Source organism: Jaculus jaculus, chromosome 5, assembly GCF_020740685.1.
Source record: "Jaculus jaculus isolate mJacJac1 chromosome 5, mJacJac1.mat.Y.cur, whole genome shotgun sequence".
NCBI classification, from domain to species: domain Eukaryota; kingdom Metazoa; phylum Chordata; class Mammalia; order Rodentia; family Dipodidae; genus Jaculus; species Jaculus jaculus.
In genome coordinates, this window is record NC_059106.1 from 68,203,551 (window position 1) to 68,221,764 (window position 18,214).

Here is an 18,214-nt window from a genome sequence, read left to right on the forward strand (position 1 = left end):
CTTCATTCACAGGACCAGCAACGGAATGAAGAGCTGGCTCGGATCATGGGGGAGCTTGAGATCACAGAGAAGCCACAACAGAGCACCAACAAGGGTGATGACCTACTTGCCATGATGGATGAGTTATAGCCATGCTGCTCAGGTGCAGCCTCCTCTCTGGAGAAGCAGCCCAGTGACCACCCTGAGGACAGATATCCAGTGGTCCAAAGTAAGGGTGGAACCTCTAGTCCCTTCTTAAGTCATAATGAACTGCAGATCTTCCTCAGCACCCTTTCTGAGGCACATACATGTATATGTATTTTCAGCAAAATATAATCTGGCTTTTAAACCAGAACTTCCCCATTTATTCTAAGTCTATGGTAACCACATCAGTAAGAGACACTCCCATTATCATTCCAGTTGTACCACTGCAGCTCTCCTCTGGGGACCCACATCTCCTAGGTACATATAAGAGCAGGTGTGGTAGCAGACACTTGAAATCCCAGCACAAGTGAGGCAAGAGGAGTTTAAGTTTCATGCCAGCCTGGGCAACTTGTGAGACCCATTCAAAAGAGAAAAACATCCCAGCACTCGGGAGGCAGAGGTAGGAGGATTACCATGAGTTCGAGGCCACCCTGAGACTCCATAGTGAATTCCAGGTCAGCCTGGGCTAGAGTGAAACCCTACCTCCAGAAACCAAAAAAAAAAAAAAAAGAGAGAGAGAGAGAGAGAGAAGCAAAAATGCTGGGTGCAGTGTTTCATACCTGGAATCTTAATGCTTGGGAGGTAATGGAGGAGAAAGATCAGGAGTTCAAGGTCACTCTCACCTACATTGCAAGCTTAAGGCCAGCCTAGGCTAAATACATCCTGTGTAACAAAACAAGCCTGGCTGCATGGCAGAGGGTGATAAGGAAATTCAGCTGAGTAAGTCACTGTCTGAGATGGGACCAACTGCAGGAACCACTGAGGCTTTACCCGTGAGAAGGATGGGGACAGATGTAGTTCCGAAATGTGAAGGCAGGGAAGCTACCCTTTGGCTCAAGGATAGGGTGTAGATAATGGAAGGTAAAGTTGAGTTGCTTCCTATTCAGTGCAGCTATGCTGTCTTAGCCCCAAAGACACCCTTTCCCTGAATAGTTCTGCTGAAGAATAAGCCTCACCTGCCTAACCTGTCTGCAGCTCATTTTCCAGTGCCCCGCTCTAAGCAATCTGGCCACCAGAAGGAACCTGACTGGGTGACAGGTGAAGGGAAGGTTCCATCTTGTTCTGAGTCTGGCTCGCTCCATGCTGTTACAAACACAGACTTCACTATCACCTGGGTGTGCGTCCTGGGCCTTGGAGATGGGCCATGAGCTGCCTAGAAACAGCAGCCTCCTCCCTTCACCTTTCCCAGAGGGGTGCTGATGACTTAAAGCATATCTGTCCTCCCTGTAAATAAACAAGATACACATCTCTGGTGAGACAGCTTGGTGATGAAGCAATCTTTGAGTTTCATGCCTTCTAGCCTTGCACAAATACTGAGAAAAGCAAGCTTATTTGCATGGTAGTTAAAGCACTGCAGTCAGGAGTAGGCAACAAAAATAATGGGGTGGTTGTGGTTCAATGGTACAGGAATTGACTAGTATACATGAGGCCCTGAGTTTTATCTTCAGTACTGAGAAAAAGGAAAACAGGGTAACTTGATCTAAAATGTAGACTAAAGCTGGGCATGGTAAGGCACACCTCTAATCCCAGAACTCAGGAGGCAGAGGTAGGAGGATCACTGTGAGTTCAAGGATTCAAAAACAAAACAGGGCTGAAGAGATGTCTCAAGGTTAAGGCATTTGCCAGCAAAGCCAAAGGACCCAGGTTCCACTCCCCAGGGCCTACATAAGACAGATGCACAAGGTAGCACATGTGTCTGGAGTTTGTAACAGCTAGAAGCCCTGATGCGCCCATTCTCTCTCGGTTTCTTCTCTCCCCCTCTCTCAAATAAATATTTTTTTTTTTAAGTGGAGACTAAGTACTAATAAACCAGTGTCTTTTTTGTTTTGTTTTGTTGGGGTAGTTTCCCTCTAGCCCAGGCTGACCTGAAATTTACTATGTAGTCTCAGGATGGCCTCAAACTCATGGAAGTCCTCCTACTTCTGCCTCTCAAGTGCTGGGACTAAAGGCATGCGCCACCACGCCCGGCCCACGAGTGTCCATTTTAAAACAGACTAAAGAGACACAAGGGTCTCATGAGGGGGAGATCTGTGGTCAGAATTAGGACACTTGTGTTCTAGCCCCACCCTACCCCGAAATCACCATGATGTCCTGGACCAGTTACCTTCACTAAGTCTCAGTCCCCCCTCAGCCATAAGAAAGAGACAGAGTGTAGTGGCTCAAATCCAGCTGGCCCAGATGAGTTGCTGAGTGTCCTATGTGGGGCCCAGGAGTTAGATGTCACTCACACTGCCCACTCTAGAGCATATCTATTCTTCCAGCTGCTGCTGCTTCCTCTTCTTCCTCCTCCTCCTCCTCCTCTTCTTCTTCCTCTTCTCTTCTTCCTCTTCTTCTTCTCCTCCTCCTCCTTCTCCTTCTTCTGTTTTTCAAGGTAGAGTTTCACTCTAGCCCAGGCTAACCTGGAATTCACTATGTAGTCTCAGGGTGGCCTTGAACTCACAGTGATCCTCCTACCTCTGCCTCCCAAGCTGGGATTAAAGGTGTGTGCCACCACACACAGCTTCTTCAAGCTCCTCTATAACTATAACCTCTTACCAACCCAGCCATACCATTCCCCTCTTGCTCTTAGAGGGCTAGAGCCCAGATGTGATATGAGGCCAGGCCATGAAAATGACACAAGCCTCCATGGCTCTTAGAAGAGAGCAGTACTAAGAGCCACAAGTGAAGGAAAAAGAAAAAAAGAGGAGAAATGTGTTTATTTCTCAATTTTAAGAAGAAAGTCATCCCATGAGGTCCATATAAGAATCTAACCACTTTTGGGAGCTGAAGAGGTGGGTCAGCAGCTAAAGGTACTTGCTTGCAAAACCTGACAGCCCAGGCTCAATTCCCCAGTACCCACATAAAACAAGATGCATAAAGTGGCACACAACCCTATGGAAGTTCATATAGAGTGACACGAGGCCCTGGTGCACATATACTCGCTCATTCTCTGCCTCTCAAATAAAAATTTTTTGAGGAAGTTGTTTTTTGTTTTTTGTTTTTGGTGGGGGGTGGGTTCAAGGTAGGGTCTTACTAGCTCAAGATGACCTGGAATTCACTATGTAGCCTCTGGGTGGTCTTGAACTCACGGTGATCTTCCTACCTCTGCCTCCCAAGTGCTGAGATTAAAGGTGTGCACCACCACACCGGCTCAATAAAATATTTTTTCAAAAAATATAAAAATAGCTGGGCGTGGTAACGCACGCCTTTCATCCCAGCATTCAGGAGGCAGAGGTAGGAGGATCACCATAAATTTAGGCCATCCTGAGGCTACATAGTGAATTCCAAGTCAGCTTGAGCTAGTATGAAACCCTATCTCGAAAATCCAAAATAATAATTTTATACATATATTTTTTTTTTCCCCTCTCCCTCTCCCTCTCCCTCTCTTTCTCTCTCTCTTTCTCTCTCTGCCTGGGATGGTGGTGCACACCTTTAATCCCAGCACTTGAGAGGCCAAAATAGGAGGATTAGTATGAATTTGAGGGCAGCCTGAGACTACATGATGAGTTCCACTTCAGCCTAAACTACAGCAATACCCTGTGTCAAAAAAAAAAAAGTAGGGCTGAGGGTACAGCTCAGTGGTAGACTGCTTGCCTAGTATGCACAAGTCTCTGGGTTCAACTCCCAGTACCATAAAAAAATGTATTTAAAAAATGTAAAACAACAATGATTGAGATGGGGAAGTAATATGATGGAGAATGGAATTTCAAAGGGGAAAGTGGGGGGGGGTATTACCATGGGATTTTTTTATAATCATGGAAAATGTTAATAAAAATTGTGAAAAGAAAAAAAATGTAAAACAAAAAATTGGACTAAGGAAAAAAATGTAAAACAGAGCTGGGGAGATGGCTTAGTGGTTAAGGTGTTTGCTACAAAGCCAAAGGACACAGGTTCAATTCTCCAGGACCCATGTAAACCAGATGCACAAGATGGCGTATACATCTGGAGTTCATTTGCACTGGCTGGAGGCCCTGGTGTGCCATTCTCTCTCCCTCCCTCCCTCCTCCTTCCCTCCTTCTCTCACTCACTCTCGATCTCTCTCTGCCTCTTTAAAAAAAAAAAAATGGTCGGACGTGGTGGCGCATGCCCTTAATCCCAGGCAGAGATAGGAGGATCACTGTGAGCTCGAGGCCACCCTGAGACTACATAGTGAATTCCAGGTCAGCCTGGACCAGAATGAGACCCTACCCCAAAAAACAAAATAAAATAAAATAAAATAAAAAGCATACCTTTAATCCCAGCACTTGGGAAGCAGAGGTAGGAGGAACTTGGGCTAGAATGAAACCCTACCTCAAAAAAACCAAAAAAGAAAAAAGTAAAATAGCCAGCTGTGGTGGCTCATGCCTATAATTTCAATACTTGGGAGGCTGAGGTGGGAATATCATCATGAGCTTGAGGCCAGCCTGGGCTACAGAGTGACTTCCAGGTCAGCCTAGGTTAGACCCTGCCTCAAGAAATATTTTAACTATCAAAATAAGATACTGGGGCTGGAGAGATGGCTTAGCTGTTAAGGTGCTTGCCTGCAAAGCCAAAGGACCCAGACTCAATTCTCCAGGATCCACATAAGCTAGATGGATAAGGTGGCACATGGATCTGGAGTTTGTTTGCTGTTACTAGAGGTTCTGGTGTGCCCATTCTCTCTCTCTCTCTCTCTCTCTCTCTAAAATAAATAAATATTTTTTTTTTAAAGACACCAGGTGCCAGGCATGGTGGCACATGCCTTTAATCCCAGCACTTGGGAAGCAGAGGTAGGAGGATCACCCTGAGAATACAGAGTGAATTCCAGGTCAGCCTAGACTAGAGTGAAACCCTACCTTGAAAAAACAAAAATAAATAAAGACACCAGGGGAAGCTAAGTGGTAGAACATCCACATGAGACCTTGGGCTTAATCTTTAGTTCCAAAAAAGTCAAATGCAAATGTAAAGTGTCAAAATACATCAGTTGCCAAGGGATCTTTGTTTCACTACTGGTCTTTTTCCATTATTTACCCTTACCTCTCACTCACTCTTCCTTATTCTCATCCATTCTTGATCTCAATATTTGCACCCTGCAAATCCTTCCGCAAATTATTTTGCATAGCTTTTTGCTCACTGCTCCATATTCCTGCAGCCAGTACTACCGCTGTGCTGTGTCCTGCCCACCTGTGCGGACACTTGGTTCGCCTGCTTGCTGACTATACCACATCCCCTCACAGTTCACTGTCAAAACTGAAGTCATGGAGCCTGGTGTGGTGGTGTACACCTTTAATCCCAGCACTCGGGAGGCAGAGGTAGGAGAACCACCATGAGTTCAAGGCCACTCTGAGACTACATAGTGAATTCCAGGTCAGCCTGAGCTAGAGTGAGACCCTACCTCGAAAAGCAAAAACAAACAAACAAACAAACAAACAAAAACTGGACTCATGGGCTGGAAGGATGGCTTAGTGGTTAAAGCCTTTGCCTGCAAAGCCAACAGACCCAGTTTCAATTCCCGAGGACCCACATTAGCCAGATGCACAAGGGAGCGCATGCATCTGGAGTTCATTTGCAGTGGCTAGAGGCCCTGGTGTGCACATTCTATCTCTCCCTCTTTCTCTGTCAAACAAATAAATAAATAAAAATAAAATATTTAAAAAAAAAAAACTGGCCAGGCATGGTGGCACACGCCTTTAATCCCAGTACTTGGGAGGCAGAGTTAGGTGGACTGCTGGAGTTTGAGGCCACCCTGAGATTACATAGTGAATTCCAGGTCAGCCTGGGCTAGAGTGAGACCCTACCTTGAAACCCCCCCCCAAAAAAAAAAACAAGTCATTCGTATTGATTTACTTCACTTTCAAAAGACATGAAGAGGGGCTGGAGAGATGGCTTAGTGGTTAAGGCACTTGTCTGCAAAGCCAAAGGACCCAGGTTCGACTCCCCAGGACCCATGTAACCAGATGCACAAGGGGATACATGCATCTGGAGTTTGTTTGCAGTGGCTGGAAACCCTGGCATGCCCATTCTCTCTCTCTCTCTCTCTCTCTCTCTCTCTCTCTCTCTCTCTCTCTCTCCATTTCTCCTTCCCTTCCTGCTTATTTCTGTATCTCTCTCTCTCCCAAATAAATAAATAAAAATAAAATATTTTTTAAAAAAAGACATGAAGAGGGTTAAAGAGATGGCTCAATGGTTAAGGCTTACAAAGCCTAAGGACTGAGGTTCAATTTCCCAGTGCATACATGAAGCCAGGTGCACAAGGAGGTGATACATGCATCTGGAGTTTGTTTGCAGTGGCTGGAGGCCCTGGCACACCCATCCTCCCCCCACAAAAAAAATGAATAAAATCTTATTTTAAAAAAGGCATAAAGCACCGGGCATGGTGGCGCACACCTTTAATCCCAGCACTCAGGAGGCGGAGGTAGGAGGATGGCTGAGTTCGAGGCCACCCTGAGAAGACATAGAGAATTCCAGGTCAGCCTGAACTAGAGTTAGACCCTGCCTTGAAAAACTAAAAAACATAAATAAACAAGATGGGGCATAAAGGGCTGGAGAGATGGCTTAGCAGTTAAGGCGCTTACCTGTGAAGCCTAAGGACCCAAGTTGGATTCCCCAGTGGCCATGTAAAACAGATGCACATGGTGGTATATGCTTCTGGAGTTCATTTGCAGTGGTTAGAAGATCTGGCATGCCTCTCTCTTCATTCTATTTCTCTCTCTATCCTCTCTCATAAACAAATAAAAATAAATTTTTTTTCAAGGTAATCCCAGCACTCAAGAGGCAGAGGTAGGAAGATTGCCTGAGTTCGAGGCCACCCTGAGACTACATAGTGAATTTCAGGTCAGCTTGGGCTAGAGTCAGACCCTACCTTAGAACCCCCCCCAAAAAAAAACTGGGCACAGTAGTGTGCAGACCTGTAGTCCCAGGAGTCAGTGAGAGACCCTGTTTCAAAAAAAATAAGGTGGAGAGTGACTGAAGAAGACATCCAATGTCAACCTCCAGTCTCCCTGCACATACATGTACATCCACACATATAAGAATGCACATACATATTTTTAAAAAGCAGCTGGAGGTTATTTGCCTAGTGTATGCAAGGGTCTAATGTAAACACCAACACCTAAAAAAGGAAACCAAGAACCAATAGGCCAGACATGGTGGCACACATCTGCAATCCCAGTACTTGGGAGGCAGAGGCAAGAGGATCGGGAACTCCAGATCTTTCTGGACTACATGGTGAGTTCAAGGCCAGCCTGGGCTTACAACAGTGAACCCACACAGAGAGATCCTTGAGAGAAGAAGGGAAGACACGATGACAAGGAGGGAGAGAAAGAGGAACGAGTGAGAAAGGAGAGAAGGAGAAAGCTAGCAAAGGAATATAGAGGTTGTCCTGACATGAAAACTGAGGTAGTGAATAATGGTGGTAGCAGGCACACACAGAAGAAAATTCCCAGCAGCTCTTGATCGGGGAAGGACGTGAGGAATTTGCCCTGGACCAGCAAGACACAGAATAAGCAACAGCCACTTGAGAAGGGAAACCTGAAGAGCAGTCTGGGCTGGAGTCTAGGTGTGGGACTCAGCATGGAGGTGGATACTGAGCCAAGGGAAACCAGAATAAGGCCTCTAGCTTCACTTGCTGTTGTCACCAATTTAGAGGGATCTTAGGTAAGCAGTCTACACCCAGGAGCTTTGCTATGGATAACACTGACATAGATCCTGATGGGGCGGTTGCCCAAACTGTTTTTCAGGAACTTGGAGGTCACTCAAACTAGATGAAACCAGCAATCTGTCCCTTGGGCCTGTGCAAGTGTCCAGTGGGTGAGTAGAGAACCAAACTCCTTCCTCAGAAAATGCTAATGCTGAGATTTTTCTGAACATGCCCATATACACATATATAAACTAATACATGTTTACTTATTTGTATGAGTGTGTGAGTGTGGCAGTGCCAGGGTATCTTGTGCTGCAAATAAACCCCAGATGCTTGTGCCACTTTTTTTTTTTTTTTTTTTTTTTTTTAGGTAGTGTCTACAGCCCAGTCTGACCTGGAATTCACTATGTAGTCTCAGGCTGGCCTCAATCTCACAGTGATCCTCTTACCTCTGCCTCTCAAGTGCTAGGATTAAAGGTATGTGCCACCAAGCCTGGCACTGTCTGATGATGATGATGATGATGATGATGATTATTTGATCTTAATTTTTTTTTGTTGTTTCTTTTCTTTTGTTTTGTTTTTTTCGAGGTAGGGTCTCACTCTGGCTCAAGCTGACCTGGAATTCACTAGGTAGTCTCAGGGTGGCCTTGAACTCTTGGTGATCCTCCTACCCCTGCCTCCTGAGTGCTGGGATTAAAGGCATGCACGACCAAGTCCAGCCAGCACTGTCTGTTTTTAATTTTTATTTATTTGTAAGGAGAGAGAATGGGTATGCCAGGACCCCTTGCTGCTGAAAATGAACTCCAGACACATGTGCCACTTTATACATCTGACTTTATGTGGGTATGGGGAATCAATCCCAGACCAGCAGGCTTTGCAAGCAAGCACCTTAACTGCTGAGCCATCTCTCCAGGCCTCCCCCCTTTTTTTTTTTTGAGAGTCTCACTTTGTAGTATAAACTGGCCTGTAACTCCCAGTTCTCCTGCTTCCACCTCCCCATTGCTGGGATTGAAGGCAGGAAGTACCTGCTGGAACAGGGACATGTGGGAACTGCTGGTAGAAAAGCCTCCCTGCAGAAACTTGACTTTGAAAAGTAGTTCAGTTACTTGCTTGCATAACAAAAATAATTTTTATTTTTAGGGGCTGGAAAGATGGCTTAGCAGTTAAGGCTCTTGCATGCAAAGCCTAAAGACCCAGGTTCAACTCCCCAGGACCCCACATAAGCCAGATGCACAAAGTGGGCATGTGTCTGGAGTTTGTTTCCAGTGGCTGGAGGCCCAGATGCACCCATTCTCCCTCTCTTAAATAAATAAAATTTAAAAAAAAACATAATTTTATATGTATAGGATAAGAAAAGGCCAGCTGTGGTCACTACAGAGAAGTCTTCTGGGAGAAATGGAAATCTCTGAGTGAGGACTGAAGGAAGCCTAACTTCTGTTTTTTTTGTTTTTTGTTTTTAGGCAGGGTCTCACTATGTAGCCTCAGGGTGGGCCTTGAAATTACAGCGATTCTCCTGCCTCTGCCTCACGAGTCATGGATTAAAGGCTAGCGTAACCACACCCAGCGGCATATTTTATTTTTGAGACAGGTTATCATATAGCCCAGGCTGGTCTCCAACTTGCGATGTAGCTGAGAGTGACTTTCAACTTCATTTTTTTGATTTTTTGAGGTAGGGTCTCACTCTAGCTCAGGCTGACCTGAACTCACTGCAATCCTCCTACCTCTGCCTTCTGAGTGCTGGGATCAAAGGCATGAGCCACCATATCCGGACATTATTTTTTAAATGATTTACTTATTGGGATGGAATGGACAAGGCCTTTTGACACTGCCAACAAAACTCCAGACGCATGTTCTACTTTGCATCTGGCTTTCTGTGGGTACTGGGGAATTGAATCCTTGTAGTTGGGACTTGCAAGCACCTTTAACCAGTGACTCATCTCTCTAGATCCCTTTTTTTGTTTTTTTTGAAGTGTGGTCTCGCTCTAGCCCAGGCTGCCCAGGAATTCACTATGTAGTCTCAGGCTGACCTCAAACTCACTGTGATCCTTCTACCTCGACCCTCTGAGTGCAGGGCACCATACCCAGCCCAGATCCCTTTTTAATATTTTTGTTAATTTAATCCGGACAAATGGCTTTACGTGAGTACTGGGGAGAAAAAAAAAAAAAAAAAGACCGGCAAGTTTTGCAAGCAAGTGCTTTCTCCAGCCCGACCTTGAACTTCTGACCCTCTTGCATCTACCTCCCGAGCGCTGGGATTGAGTTACCACGCACAGTTCACGCAGTGCTGGGAAACCGAGCCCCAAGGATGCCTACATGTTAGGCCAGCACTCTACCAGCTGAGCTGCATCCGCTTTTCTTGTAGACATTTTCGCCGGCAGCGCCATCACGGTAGCCATCAAGGGACACCGCTTTAAGAGCAGCACCTGGGAGGGCGGTGCGGTTTAACGAAATTTGCGTCCAACCCTGGAGGATGAGGACGCGGCGCGGCGCGGCGCGGCGGCGCAGGGCCTCCTGGGAGTTGTAGTCCCCGGCGGGCCCAAGCCCGGAGCGTGGGCTCGCGGTTGCCATGGCTTTTCCGCGCGGCGACCGCGGCTGGCTGCACCGCTAGGCGGAAAGCGGAAGGGATCTGGCGCTGTCGGCCTGGTCGGCGGAGTACCGGGAGCCCGGTCTCTCGCAGGGAAGCCCAGGAGACGTCTTCCCCACCTCGTTTGCAGGTAGTTCCTCTCCCCAAATCCGCTTCCGCCGCGCTGTGCCGAGAGGGGCACACTCAGCATCCATCTCCAGGCTGCTCAAAGCTCCACGCCAAGGGGCTGGTTCGGGCCGGCCTAAAGTCCTGGCCTACCTCCAGGCCCCCAAGACTGCCCCTTTTCTTTTCTTTTTTTTTCTTTCTTTCTTTTTTTTTAAATTTAGTTTATTTATTTATTTATTTGAGAGAGAAAGAATGAGCGCACCAGGGCCTCCAGCCACTGCGCCCCCTTGTGCAGCTGGCTAACATGGGTCCTGGGGAATTGAACCTGGGCTTTTCAGGCACACCCCTCAACCGCACCACCACACCTGGCTAAAATTTTTTAATTTAAATAAAATAAGGTTGGGGAGATGGCAAAATGGGTAAGGGCACTTGCTGCATAAGCATAAGGACCTGAGTTTAATCCCTAGTATCCATGTAAGAAAGCTGGCATGGGGCTGGAGAGATGGCTTAGCGATTAAGGCGCTTGCCTATGAAGCCTAAGGACCCATGTTTGACTCTCCAGATCCCACCTAAGCCAGATGCACAAGGTGATGCAAGCGTGCACGGTCATACATGTGCACAAGATGGTATATGTGTCTGGAGTTTGATTGCAGTGGCTGGAGGCTCTGGCGTGCCAATCCACTTGCTGTCTCATAAAAAATTTTTTAAAAGCCAGGCATAGTGTTGCACACCTTTAATCCCAGCACTTGGGAGGCAGAAGTAGGAGGATCACTGTGAGTTCAAGGCCACCCTGAGACTACATAGTGAGTTCAAGGTCAGCCTGGACTAGAGCGGACCCTATCTCAAAGAAAAAAAAAAAGCCAGGCATGGCTGCACATGCCTATAACCTCAGTACTGAGAAAGGCAGAGACAGGCAGATCTTTGGGGCTCCCTGATCAACCAGTCAACCAGTCTAACTGAAAAACAATAAGCTGTGGGTTCAGTGTGAGACTATATCAAGGAAATAAGGTGTCAGTGAACATGCTATGTTTCCCTCTCTGTGCTCCTACCCACAGTGAGCAGCCAGTGTGGAAGGATGGCTCTGAGCCACTCAGTGAAGGAGAGGACCATCTCCGAGAACAGCTTGATCATCTTGTTGCAGGGCCTCCAGGGGAAGGTTACCACTGTGGACCTGCGGGATGAGAGCGTGGCCCATGGGCGCATTGATAATGTTGATGCTTTCATGAACATCCGCCTGGCTCAGGTCACCTATACCGACCGTTGGGGACATCAGGTCAGGCTGGATGACCTCTTTGTGACAGGCCGTAATGTCCGATACGTCCATATCCCAGATGACGTGAACATCACAGCCACCATCGAGGAACAGCTTCAGATCATCCATCGTGTGCGTAACTTTGGTGGCCAGGGCAAAGGCCGGAAGGAGTTTCCCTCCAGAAAAAGCAAGTGAAGTGAGCTCCACAAGCTTGTAGTGCTAACTCAGGGTTCTCTTGTGATCTGAGCCAACTCCCATCAAGCCTTCCAACCTGGGGCCTGGTATCTGACACACCATTTGTCACAGTTGCCTTTCATGGGGTTCCTACCTCCTGGGCCCACTCTGGGACCTAGAATCCTATCTATATATGTCTGTGGCCTTGGAGTAGATGACAATCTTCCCTTTTGACCATTTGTATCTCAAATCTTGATGTATTGATTTAGGTAGTTTTTCAACTGTGCCGATGAGAATTCTTAAATATGCTTGACACAAATTACGTTAACTTGTTGTTTCTCTTGCATTTGTGTTTCTTTTCCCATAAAACTAAACTTGGATACATGTAAGTACATACATGCCTATTGGGTGCTCTGTTGGGCTTCCTGTGGGTCCTGTGTGGTAGAAGAGGTCTCCATCTTGGTTGCACAGTGGAATCACCTCTCCCACCCTCTGAAACTCACGTGGTATGGTATGTGGCCCAAGCACTAGGATTTCAATTTCCCAGGTGACTTTAAGTATAGGCAAGATCAAAAGCTCTAGTTGGAGTACTTCTGTGTGGTCAGATGGAAAGTGGTCTTTCTATTAGAGTCTCTGAGGAAGAAATTTATCTCATGGATGCTGCCTGGAGCAGAGAGGCTGGAGTATCCTGAGTGTTCAGGTGAGAGAATTCAGCTAACATCAAGAAATATGTCCCTGCTGGCAGGTTCACACCCATAATTCCAACACACACAGGAGGCAGAAGCAGGAGGATTGCTGTGTGTTTGAGGCTAGCTTAAGCCAAATAATGAGACTGTCTCAAAAAGGGGTAAGGTGTTCTGGGGAGATAGCTCAGCAGTTAAAGGCACTTGCCTGCAAAGCCTGACACCTAGGTTAAATTCCCCAGTACCCATCTAAAGCCAGATGCACAAAGTGGTGCACATATCTGGAGTTCACTTACAGGGGAAAGAGACTCTTGCCTGCCTAGTGCTTTCTCCCCCTGCCCCCCCCCCCCGTCCTTCCTTCTCTCTTTCTCACAAATAAAACATACTTTTTAAAAAATAAGGAAGGAGGGCTGGAGAGATGGCTTAGCAGTTAAGACATTTGCCTGCAAAGTCTAAGGATCCAGGTTTGATTCCTCAGTACCCACATAAGACAGCTGCACAAGGTGGCACATGTGTCTGGAGTTTATTTGCAGTGACTACAGGCCCTAGTGTGCCCATTCTCTCTCTCTCTCTCTCTCTCTCTCTCTCTCTCTCTCTCTCTCTCTCTCTTCTCAAAAAAATTTTTAAAAAAATAAGGAAGGAATGCTGGGTATAGTGGTGCATGTCTTTAATCTCAGCACTCAGGAAGCAGAGGTAGGAGGATCACTGTGAGTTCAAGGCCAGCCTGAGACTGCATGGTGAATTCCAGGTCAGCCTGGGCAAAGATTGAGACCCTGTCTCAAAATAATAATAAAAAAATAAAAATAAAGTATACAACACAGTCAGGAATGGTGGCACTCGCTTTTAATCTCAGCACTCAGGAGGCAGAGGTAAGAGAATCACCATGAGTTTGAGGCCACCCTGAGACTAGATAGTGAATTCCAGGTCAGCCTGGAATAGAGTGAGTGAGACCCTACCTCAAAAAGAAAAAAAAGAAAGAAAGAAAAGTATACAACAAATAGATCCTACCATTTAAGAGCCACAGAAAGGCAGAGGAAAACTTCCAGTGCACAGATCTTAAGGTGGCAAAGCCTAGCTTGGCCTAGATAACAAAACTATTATACCTTCCTCCTGATGGAGGTGAGAGAGGCAGTTGAGGTCGAAGAATGAGGGATGGAGCAAATAATATGAGGCTGTGAGCAAGGAGTGTAAATGGTCAAATTTTTTGTGTGTGTGCGCAGTGGGGTAGGGATGTTGCTGGGGTTTGCTGTGCTCAGTATATAGTCTGCCAGCTGAGCTATACCATAACCCCTGGTTCCATACTCTGATGTGCAAGAAATAAGAACTTGACCCGGGCATGGTGGTGCATGCTTTTAATCCCAGCACTTGGGAAGCAGAGGTAGAAGGATCATCATGAGTTCAAGGCCACCCTGAGACTACATAGTGAATGCCAGGTCAGCCTGAGCTACAGCCAGACCCTACCTCAAAAGAATGAAAAAAAAAAAAAAATAGAACTTAAATCCTCTAAGACACTGTAGTTCCTGTTTTACCCCACTCAGGCAGGGTAGTAAAAGCTTAGTTGCTATCCTTTTATGTTCCTCACCATTTCCTTGGGGTAATTCTTGAATTCTAGGGGTCTTCCTCTCAAGGTGCCAAAGCCAGAGATGGTAGTCTGATTTAGAGGCCATCCAGTCATGTTGGCATCCACTGAGATGCCCTTCCTTAGTGTGGTTTTTTTTGTCATCAGCCCTCAAAAGTTAACTGTGGCTGTGTATTGTGACATACGCCTTTAATCCCAGCACCTGGGAGACAGGGGTAGGAGGATCAGTATAAGTTTGAGGCCAGTCTGAGACTACATACTGAATTTCAGGTCAGCCTGGGCCACGGCAAGACCCTGCCTCAAAAAAAAAAAAAAAAAAAAAAAGTGAAAAGAAAAATTACTGTGGAGCTAGAGAGATGGCTTAATGACAAAGGAGCTTGCCTGTGAAGCCTACAAATCTAGGTTTGATTCCCCAGAACTGACGTAAGCCAGATGCACATGGTAACACATGCATCTGGAGTTTGTTTGCAGTGGCTAGAGGCCCTGGCACACCTGTTCTTTCTCTCCTCTCTTTCTCCCTCTCAAATAATTGTTTTTAAATTTATTTGCAGGCAGAAAGAGACAGGACAGAGAAAGAGAATGGGCATGGCAGGGCCTCCAGCTGCTGCAAATAAACTCCAGATGCATGTGCTACCTTGTGCATCTGGCTTACATGGGTTCTGGGGAATTGAACATGGGTCCTTTGGCTTTGGCTTTGCAGGCAAGTGCCTTAAGTGCTAAGCCATCTCTCCAGCCCAATAAATAAAAATTTAAAAGAAAGTCACCGTGAGTCCTTCCTTCCTGACCAAGACACTGCCATCAGTCACCCGCACTTGTCTCAGGTATTAATTAATGAATTCTCTTTTTGGTTTTTCAAGGTAGAATCTTGCTCTATCCCAGGCTGACCTGGAATTCACTATGTGGTCTCAGGGTGACCTCAAACTCATGGCAGTCCTCCTACCTCTGCCTCCAGAGTGCTGGGATTAAAAGCATGTGCCACCACACCCAGTTCAGGTGTCAGCTTAGGGCCCTCTACATCCAGATAAGGCCTCACTCTAGCCCAAGCTGATCTGGAGTTAGTCTCAGGCTGGCCTCAAACTCATGGTGATCCTCCTACCTCTGCCTCCTGAGTGCTGGAATTAAAAGCATGTGCCACAGGCCAGAGACATGGCTTAGCTGTTAAGGCACCTGCCTGTGAAGCCTAAGGACTCATGTTCAACTCTCCAGATTCCACATTAGCCAAACACACAAAGGTAAGGCAAGCACAAGGTTGCACATGCCCACTGGGTGGCACAAGCGTCTGGAGCTTGATTTCAGTGGCTGAGGCTCTGGCATGCCAATTCTTTTTCTGTCTCTCTTAAAAAAATAAAATAAAAATTGCTCTTTTTTTTCCCCTCGAGGTAGAATCTCAGGGTGGCCTCGAACTCATAGTGCTCCTTTTATCTCTGCCTCCTGTGATGAGTGATGGGATTAAAGGCGTGTGCCACCACACCCGGTAATAAAAATCTTTATATATAAAAAAAGCATGTGCTACCATGCTCAACTACTTTAGAGGTTTGGTTTGGTTTTGTTTTGTTCTTTTTTTCAGACAGGATCTCATGTAGCCAAACTCCTGATCTTCATGCTTTTACCTCCGAAATGCTGGGAATGCAGGCATGTACCATACTTGGCTCAACTGTTAGATGCCTTGGAATTAGATTTTTTTTTTTTTTTTTTTTTTTGAGGTAGGGTCTCACCTTAGCTAAGACTGACCTGGAATTCACTATGGAGTCTCAGGGTGGCCTCAAACTCACAGCAATCCTCCTACCTCTGCCTCCTGAGTGCCGGGATTAAAGGCGTGGGCCATCATGCCAGGCAGATTTTTTTTTTTTTTTTTTTTTCTGTTCTCCTTTAGCCATGTTAGACCCAGGAAATTCTTGGGTGTTTTGTTCAGCCCAGTCAGGTCAAATGTAGCCCACAACTCCAGAGCTCAATCTCTATAGAGGATTTTGTTACCTCCCTGACACCCTGTTAGGAAAAAGAGTTAACTCTTCCCTCCTGGTAGTCCTTGTGCCCCCACTGGCCACCCCCAACCCAGAAGCCTTTCTGTTATCGGGAACCCTATCTCCACAAATCTCAGGCTGCCACATCTACCTCTTTTAGTTTAGTTTAGTTTTGTTTTGTTTTTGTGAGGTAGGGTCTCATTCTAGCCCAGGCTAACCTGGAATTCTCAGGGTGGCTTTGAACTCATGGTGATCCTCCTACCTCTGCCTCCCAAGTGCTGTTGTTTTTTTTTTTTTTTTTTTTAGTTTTGAGGCAGGGTCTCACTCTGGCCCATGCTGACCTGGAACTGGCGTGCATGCACACCTAGCTTGTTGTTTCTTTTTCTTTTTTTGTTTCTTTTTATTTATTTATTTGAGAGCGACAAACAGGCAGAGAGAGAGAGAATGGGCACTTCAGGGCCTCCAGCCACTGCAAACGAACTCCCGATGCATGTGGCCCCTTGTGTGTCTGGTTTATGTGAGTCCTGGGGAATCGAGCCTTGAACCCAGGTCCTTAGGCTTCACAGGCAAGCACTTAAGTGCTAGCCATCTCTCCAGCTCTGTCCTTCCTTCCCTCCTTCCTTCCTTCCTTCCTTCCTTCCTTCCTTCCTTCCTTCCTTCCTTCCTTCCTTCCCTCCCTCCCTCCCTCCCTCCCTCCCTCCCTCCCTCCCTCCCTCCCTCCTTTCTTTCTTTCTTTCTTTCTTTCTTTCTTTTTAAAGAGAGAAGCAGACAGACTGGGTGCACCTTTAATCCCAGCATTTTGGAGGCAGAGGTAGGAAGATCACCATGAGTTGGGAGGCCACCCTGAGACTACATAATGAGTTCCAGGTCAGCCTGGGCCAGAGGAAGACCCTGCCTCGAAAAAAAAGAAAGGAAGGAAGGAAGGAAGGAAAAGAAAGAAAGAAAAAAGCAGATAGAAAAGGAGTGTGCCAGGGCCTCCAACCCCATAAATGAACTCCAGATGCATGCACCACCTTGTACATCTGGTTTATGTAGATCTTGGGGAATTGAACCTTGGTCCTTTGGCTTTGCAGGCAAGCGCCTTAACCGCTAAGCCATCTCTCTAGCCCCACAGTTTTTTTTTTTTTTTGTTTTGTTTTGTTTTTACTTTTATTTGACACAGAGAGGGAGAGAGAGAGAATGGGCATGCCAGGGCCTCTAACCACTGCAAACAAACTCCAGACACATGCATCTCCTTGTATATCTGGCTCATGTGGGACCTGGAGAATTGAACCTGGGTCCTTAGGCTTTGCAGGCAGGTGCCTTAAACACTAAGTCATCTCTCCAGCCCACTTTTTACTTTTGGCGCATGTACATATGGTGTGCCTGCATGTAAAGTCCCAGAGGTCGACATCAGATGTCTTCCTCAATCACTTTCTACCTTTTTTTGGGGGGGTTGGGGTTCAAGGTAGGGTTTCACTCTAGCTCAGGCTGACCTGGAATTCACTATGTAGTCTCAGGGTGGCCTCGAACTCACAGCGATCCTCCTACCTCTGCCTCCTGAGTGCTGGGATTAAAGGCATGCGCCACCACACCTGGTCTACTCTCTACCTTTTTATTTTGTTGTTGTTGTTGAGACAGGACTCACAGATTAAGCTAGACGAGCTGGCCAGCCAACCTCAGGGATTCTCCTGTCTCCCCAACCCTGGAATTACAGGTGTGCACCTCCACTCCCAGCTTTTATGTGGATGCTGCAGATCCAGACTCAGACCTTTATGCTTGCACAACAAGCACATCACTCACTGAGCCATCTCCCCAGCCCCTTTTAGAGTTTGCTAAATTTGCTTCTGCGTAGACATTCTTTCCAGTACTCTCTGAAGGCTGGGCTTTTGGAATTCAGAAGCTAAAAATGGTCTCTGCATTCTGTTGTGTCCTTCGTCCCCCAAGGTAATCAATGCAGAGTGACATAGCCATGTATGAGGGGCCCAGGGATACCAAGAAAAAGAAGGAAACATTTGAACATGGCATCCCTCCCTCAGAGTCCAGACCACCATGGCCACTGCTCATGTGCACACATCCACCCTTCCTGCAGCTATAGCCAGAATGGGAGTCCCATGGACACAGACCCCTCCCCTAAG

At 46.6% G+C, this 18,214-nt stretch overlaps 2 protein-coding genes across 5 annotated transcripts in view; both read left to right on the top strand.

Annotated features, from left to right (window-relative positions):
• The window catches only part of Oscp1 (organic solute carrier partner 1), a 46,127-nt gene extending 45,796 nt beyond the window's left edge, over positions 1 to 331 (top strand). For both annotated transcript variants that reach the window (XM_045150327.1, XM_045150328.1), the window contains one exon: positions 13 to 331. In XM_045150327.1, the coding sequence (XP_045006262.1) occupies positions 13 to 129 (117 nt within the window). In that variant the 3' untranslated portion in view covers positions 130 to 331. The remainder of the gene's footprint in view (positions 1 to 12) is intronic.
• On the top strand, positions 164 to 12,268 carry Lsm10 (LSM10, U7 small nuclear RNA associated). 3 transcript variants are annotated; one of them, XM_045150330.1, is made up of 3 exons: positions 164 to 208; positions 7,860 to 7,929; positions 11,504 to 12,268. In XM_045150330.1, the coding sequence occupies exons 2-3, from the start codon at positions 7,884 to 7,886 to the stop codon at positions 11,893 to 11,895; spliced, it is 438 nt and encodes a 145-aa protein (XP_045006265.1). In that variant the 5' UTR covers positions 164 to 208; positions 7,860 to 7,883; the 3' UTR covers positions 11,896 to 12,268. The 3 variants fall into 3 exon arrangements, with proteins under 3 accessions (XP_045006265.1, XP_045006266.1, XP_004665196.1); XM_045150331.1 differs by lacking the exon at positions 164 to 208 and adding an exon at positions 6,937 to 6,954; XM_004665139.2 differs by lacking the exons at positions 164 to 208; positions 7,860 to 7,929 and adding an exon at positions 10,309 to 10,473.
• The last annotated feature ends 5,946 nt before the right edge of the window (positions 12,269 to 18,214 follow it).

Excerpts from the sequence above, each read along its gene's own strand:
- Lsm10 (XM_045150330.1), top strand. The coding sequence starts at position 7,884 with ATGAAACCAGCAATCTGTCCCTTGGGCCTGTGCAAGTGTCCAGTGG. Across the intron at positions 7,930-11,503 it reads CCTGTGCAAGTGTCCAGTGG|TGAGCAGCCAGTGTGGAAGG; the intron begins GTGAGTAGAGAA and ends TCCTACCCACAG.